The sequence below is a fragment of the Austrofundulus limnaeus genome, unplaced genomic scaffold, assembly GCF_001266775.1.
Source record: "Austrofundulus limnaeus strain Quisiro unplaced genomic scaffold, Austrofundulus_limnaeus-1.0 Scaffold64, whole genome shotgun sequence".
NCBI classification, from domain to species: Eukaryota; Metazoa; Chordata; class Actinopteri; order Cyprinodontiformes; family Rivulidae; genus Austrofundulus; species Austrofundulus limnaeus.
This window is the reverse complement of record NW_013952466.1, coordinates 1,109,847-1,116,723: the sequence shown is the minus strand read 5'-3', so window position 1 is coordinate 1,116,723 and position 6,877 is coordinate 1,109,847. Positions and strand designations below refer to the sequence as shown.

Genomic DNA, 6,877 nt, shown 5'->3' with positions numbered 1-6,877 from the left:
ATATATATATATAGTGAACCACAGGACATATTTATTGAAACTCTCAAAAAGTTATCAAATTTAATCTACAACTACTTAACATATGAAGTCAGCCCCATTCAACATGGCCACCACAGCTAATCAAACATCATCATCATCATTATTGTTATTATTCAGAGTACAGGGTTAGATTTCAGTCAATCAGAGTAAGTTCAAGTCCAAAGAATGTATAAATTATCGAATTCCAAAGATGGTGTGAAGATCTATTAAAGCTGTATGACAATAAAGACAGTTTTAATCTGTGGGTTTTATTTATTTTTTCTTCCAGTGTGAAGATCTGATGACTGGGCGTGCACATCCCGAGACTTACAACTCATAACAGGATGTTTATCTGCATCACTCCCCACATCAGCAGAGCGCACMCTCGCAGAGGTAAGCATATATGCAGTGCGTGAACAATTGAGGTTTCCCCTGCATTGTCACTCCGGCGCTTTGCCCACTGACACCATAAACAGTCACACTTGTACAGTAAATTTTTAATCAGGCAACATAAATACGGACTCGGACGGGAATACTTCGTCTCACACAGTGACACTCCAAACACAGGTTGTTTTTCTATGCATAATCACTCATGATCAGTAGATTAAAAAAACAGTAGAAAATAAAATAATTCTGCAATTTTATACAAATTAAAATCAAAATTAGCAACTGAATAAATTAACAAAGATGTAGACATTAAATCAGTCGAGTCACTTCACGCAGGCCATACTGCAGAAGTCGACTCTTCGAGGTTCCTGAACATATATATGAAAAAATAAGGCTTTACTTCAGATAGCACAGTGACAGACAGATGCTGAGTTGGCCTCTAAAGATTATTTGGTTGGATTAGCAAGTCAGCCTTAAGTCTCTGATACGCAGCCCGACTCCAGCTTGATGCTTGTTGGCCGCAGGCGTACAGGACTGCCGTGATGCAGCAGAGCATCAGCACACTCCAGCTCAGTTTTCCCCCTGGCGCCGTCTTGCAGGCTTGAGACGCGAGTCTCTATCTTCTGAATTAGGTCGATGATATTGCCCTTGTCCATCTTGACCTCTGCAGCCATGAGTTCGAGCTGCTCTGCGGCTTCGCTCAGATCGAACCTCTCTATCTCCGAGTTGATCCGATGCAGTTCCTCTGGTGAGAGGCGGCGGGACGCTGAGGGGGACAGAGGGCAGAAGCCTCGGAGGTGCACTTGTAGGCTGCAGTAGTGGAGATAGGCGCAGGTGCAGCGAGGGCAGTGGTGGGAGCGCTCGCCTGTGTGTAAGCGTTTGTGGAGCTTCAGGTGGATGAATTGTGTAAAGCGAGCTGGGCAGAGCTTGCATTGGTAAGGCCTTTCCCCCGAGTGTAGCCGCTGGTGGGTTTTCAAGTTGCTAGTGCTGCTAAATCTCTTGTGGCACACCTGTTTTAGAACAAAGCAGAGCGTAAAATATGTATAATTAGTACCATTGTGTCAGTTGGTTCTTTTTGTTTTATGTGTCTACTGCTCAGTTATGCTCTGTTAAGCTAGTGGATGCAAGCGCAATAATTTAATTTACAAGGATAGTTCATATGATTTAAATTTAGATCGCATGAAATACTTCTGAGTAGCAGGTATCTTACTTGGGCAGCAGTCAAAGTACTTTCAGTCTGGAGAATCAAAGAGAAGCTTTCATGGTCAAGATAACTACTACTCAGAAATTAAGAGTGTATTTCCAACATCAAAAACTACTAAAATTTTGAAAACGAACGCTCGATTCTACATTTATCCAGTCAGTTTTGCATCAAATTGTTATTTCTAAAGACTTTAATTATTATTTTTGTGTGAAACACTAGTTGGACAAAAGATTTTGTTAAGCATACTCAGTCCATTACTATTTTAATACAAAAGTAATCAGGTGTAAAAAATTAAAACATATCTGTTTGAATTCCTAAACGTTTAGGAGGTATTAGTTTATCTAAAGCAGAACATTTTCTGAGTAATGTTTTACTTGATGTAAAATATTTTGAGATTTTTTTTCTCCTTTTACTCCAAACTGAAAATAACTCTGACCTCGATGTCTAAACAAGTATTTAAAAATGTTTCGTATTATATACGTGAAAGTATCTGAACTAAGCCTTTACACTTCCAAATGTTATAAGACTTCTATAAAAGACTAACCTTGCACTCATGAGGCTTCTCTCCTGTGTGGACCAGGTAGTGTTTTTGCAGGTGTGCCAGCTGAGTGAAGTTCTTGTTACAGGTTTGACACCTGAAGGGACGCTCACCACTGTGCACTCGTAGATGGACCTGATAACAAAACGTTACAAATTCAGGTTTTTTTTTGCTCACTTAACTCAATTTAGTCACGGTGAGAGGTTTTGATATAGAAATAAGGCACTAACCTTAAGATTGGACAGCTGCCCGAAGACCTTTCTACAAATGTTGCATTCATACCGAATCTTTCCGTTTTGCCTGGGGAGAGGGTAAGACAAGGTCTTGTAGCCAATGAACTGCCCTTCTTCTCTCTTTGTCCGCCTGAGGTCCAGTGCATCTTCAGTATTGTCCTGATTGGCAGAGGTAGATATGGAAGGAAGGTAGTTTGAAGAGGCAGCCACGCTCGTAGGTGGCGAGCATGCCCCATGTGAGGGTGCTCTTTGGACTTCATGGTCAATGAGGGGAGAGCTGCCCTTCGTAGTAATAGTGAGGTCTGAGTCAATGCTGCAACAAGCAGAGTGTTTGAAGTCTCTGAGGTCATTTGAGGGATTCTTGAGGTAGTTTGTCTTTTGGGAAATGAAGCTGTTGTTGTGCTCACCGATTGGTGAAAGAGTGAGGTCTTGTTTGGAAATGGACGGTGCAAGTGACAGGTCTTTGTATCCACCTGCCAGAGGATGTAAAACGTGTGCATATGTGTCAAAAGGTGGGAAATTAGATGGCATGGGCAAGTGTGGTTTAAGTGGATCACTGTAGAATGGGGGTGAATGTGGTAGAAGGCCAAGAGGGTAGCGAGGCAGCTGATAGGGATTGCTGAGACGAGCAGAGTGAACATGATCAGGCACAGAGGGTTCTTGGTAAAGTTTGGTTTTCATGGGGTCTCGACTGTGCCGAAAGGTGTGGTGCAGACTGGTGGGGATTAAACTATTTAGGGCTGGGCTTTTGGCAGCTGCTGAGCTGAAGGACTGTAGAGATGCTAAAGAAGCGTATCCGTGGCCATGGACGGAAGCTGAGTTGGGCTGGATTGGGTAGAAGATGCCGGAACATGAGGGGAAAACTGAGGTGGTCTGATTCATGGAATTGTCCAGAAGTCTTGGGCGTTTAGATTTGGGGGGTTCGTCGCGGAGAATTTCAGAGACACTGTGCCCTCGTTTCTCTTTTGTCCTTGCACAAGCTTGATTCTGTTCTGTTAGAAAACAGAAAAGGAAGACAGGGAATTAGAGAGAGGTACAACCATTTGATATACACTAAAATAACGTGATCAAGCATGTGTTCTTTGTTTAATTATATTCTTTACATTTAGAAGTACATACAAGGTTTTGCTTAGGCTTCGGTAGCTGTTTCTCTTTAGAAGTGTTACATGTGTATCAGGTGTGCCAAAACCTTTGAACTCTAGGAAAGTGGACACCAGAAGTGAAACAATGGGGATCTGATCAGGGCAGAGATAGCATTAAGATAGTAAATACAGTACGTTATCTACATTAAAGAGTTGGTCATTTGTAAGTGTGTGTTTTTATCAGAAGTAGAGCCGGGTACACAGGAAACAGGATACAAGAGACAAGTTTTGATCCTAAAGTGACTGATGAACCAGCGATATCACCTAGACATAAAGAGTTCTGCCTTACTGTAGACTAGACGTGAGGCCCGAGCGGTGACAGGGGAAGACAAAATACAGAGGTATTTAACCCACTTTTGAACACAGTTAACATCAACCCACATGAAACAGAACAAGCCTTATCTTTTGTGCACTCCCTTCTTACACGGCCCCTCACCCCCCGCCATCTCCAGAGAGGCCAGTTCTTAGCAAACAAACAACACACACTGAGCAAGATATCAATCTTTCAGCAGGTCACCTTGTCAGGAAGTTAAAGTAGTCACTGGAAGACTTCCTACGTCTCTTCCACTTTTAAGAGCAAAACAAATAAGGGGAGTCGTGCCAAAATACCATCAGTACCTCTGACGGTTACCTCTGTGCATAAATGAGCATCTTGTGCTTTAATTTGGTATTTCTGATGGTGTTTCTTTGTGTTCATAAATATAATCTAAGTGAACAGCTGAGGGTGTTTTTTAAAAAAGGGAAACTATTGCCTAAAATTGGTCTCATTTTACTCTGGTGCTGCACCTGTAGACAAACCCCTCTCTGTTTTCAGGTCTTTACTATGACTCTTTGTGCTCTGCTTTAACAAAGGGGGCCATGGGTGTGACTGGGTGTTTTTAGCAGCCATGCAAAGAGCGTGTCAGTCGGTCACTGCTTTAACAGAAAGCTGTCGCAGTGTTTCCATCCAATTTTAATTCGAAATTTGAGCAAATTTTTTAAATTTTGCAAAAAGGAAAAAAACGAAGAAATGCGAATCAGACGTGTTTCCATCAACTGGCTTGAAGCGAATCATTTACGTCAGACCCATGCGTGTGGTAAACAGGAAGTAAAAATCGCATCTCAGGAAAATGGAGATAAGTTATCAGGAACGTGTTGTTACTATCGTGAAAGTTATTATTATTCTGTCATCAACTAGTTTTGACGATTTTACATGCGGTCGGGAGACGTAGAGAAAGAAATGCAATTCTTTTCATGTTACGGGAATAACTGCGAATACGCTGACAGTGGGATGAGGTTCCAGCTGCAGTCGCTCTGGTACCGGTGTTGTATGAAATTCAGTTCCCCTATAAAAATCTGTTTCCCCTGTGTTGGAAGCGCCTCCCTCATAGGATTGGTCTGACGTTATGCCTGGACCAGTGATTCTCTCTAAGGTTAACCACTAGGGGGAACAGATTTTCACAGGGAATTTCGTACAACACTGGGACCAGTTTCGGACAGACAGCGGGAACAGCTGATCAACATGTGAAGTAAATGTTCGCTACGTCAGACCTGATTAGAAAAAATGTGTTTCCATCTCTCTTTTTGCGCTTTAACTCTTTTTAGAAAAACCCAAAAACCACCTCAAGCGAGCGTATCAACTTTGATGCGAATTAGAGGAAGTTTTTTCGAATCAAGCCGTTTCTGATGCGATACTTCAAAATGCGCATTAAAAAACCTTGATAGAAACATGGTTAGTAGTGACTGTCCAAGCATCTCAAAGCGTGGTCACAAAAAAAATGATCCCACACTTACCCTTTTTCTCAACAGTCAGTTGGCCCAGTGGAGGGTATTTACAGCGCTCGGCGAACTCAGAGCAGTACCACACCAGGAGCTCCTGGCCGAGCTGCAGTGGCTTAATAGTGTAGAAGAAGATGTCCAAGCCACTCTGGCACGCGACCAGATTCTGCTCCTCTGCAGAACGTGCTGGGTTGACGTAGCGCATCCAGTTGCTCTGCTCCTCGTTCAAACCATCCAGGATGTGGTGTAACTGCCCCTCGGCGAATACCTATAACGTGACATGGCGAAAAACTCAGTTAAAAATGGCACGCCATGCCGACATGCCCTCATTCTGAAATCATGATGTCATGGTTTCCCCAAACTGTTTATGGTAAATAATATACATTCTTTCAGCTGAGGCTGCGGCTGTTTGTGGCGGCACAGATCATCTGTAGTTTTGAAAGCAACTAACAAGGTTTTCTGTGTATGACTGGATCACACTACTCGTCTAACGCCCACGACTACTATCAGTTATCACAACTGTAGTGGCGGTACCCTCCTCCTTCTCCCGTCTCCCTTTTTGATGCTGTCTGCAGATTTGAAGCATGACTTTGCTTGAGTCACGACGAACCAACCATTTCTGTTATGGCTGCTTTAAGTTTTGGTTGAGCTTAGATTATTTCAAGGTTGCAAACCTGTGGAGTTACAAAGAAGAGTCCGTGTGTGTGTGTGTGTGTGTGTGTAATGGAAGATGTGATGCTGCTGATTTATATTATAACATCACAGTTCTCAAGCTGAAAGCCACTTCCTTGCTTAGTCAGTGTGAAAGTTTGTGAGTCTGGGGAAGCGAGGACATGTGTATGGTGTATTTACTGGCAGCGATACCACTGCTGAAAGAAGCAAAGAGAAGAAACTCTGCGTCACTAAAACCAAACAGCTGTGTGTGTGTGTGGGAGAGTGAGAGAAAGCGTGAAACGAGAAACTTGTGATGGCAAATACGTTTGCATACATGGCACATTGCTTGCAGCACCCGAGCACTGGCACAGAGACTCAACTTTAACAGGATGTCAGTCCTTGACCACAACTGCTAACCCTGCGCCACAACACAGCCACCGTCTCCTCTCCAGCTGGAGGTGCAGGATGTGAACGGTTCTGAAACTCTCCCTCGTTCTTCACTTACCCTCCAAAAGTATCTTCGGTCAGCGTTTTTTGGCAGAGTTTCGTTGGTGTAGCTTTCCCCGACAAAAGGGCCAAAACACGTCCCTTTGGGAATCAACTCCTTACTTATCACCCCGAGCACCTGTTCAACACAGACGACACAGAAACACCAAACAATAAAATTAGACACTCTGATTAGAATTACATAATGAGAAAATTTACATATCCAGTGAAMATGTAGTGTTGATGAAATCAACTGCTGAAAATGCTGAAACTAACATAAAAGTAGCTGAAAAGCAAGAAAATACGACGGCGTATTAGGGCCACACAATGCGATTTTTAAATTGTTATTACGAGATTCAAGTCATAATTTTACAAGATTAAAGTCATCATTTTACGAGAATAAAGTCATCATTTTACGAGATTAAAGTCATAATTTTACGAGATTAAAGTCGTAATA

General features: G+C 42.6%; 1 protein-coding gene across 1 annotated transcript in view; it reads right to left on the bottom strand.

Moving 5' to 3' along the window:
• Window positions 1-266: 266 nt before the first annotated feature.
• Window positions 267-6,877, bottom strand: part of prdm1c (PR domain containing 1c, with ZNF domain) — a gene marked incomplete at its 5' end in the record, with an annotated part of 11,407 nt that continues 4,796 nt past the window's right edge. Inside the window, 5 exon segments of the mRNA XM_014009979.1 lie at window positions 267-1,415; window positions 2,154-2,282; window positions 2,378-3,372; window positions 5,296-5,548; window positions 6,440-6,559. Of these exon segments, the coding sequence (XP_013865433.1) occupies window positions 879-1,415; window positions 2,154-2,282; window positions 2,378-3,372; window positions 5,296-5,548; window positions 6,440-6,559 (2,034 nt within the window). The 3' untranslated portion in view covers window positions 267-878.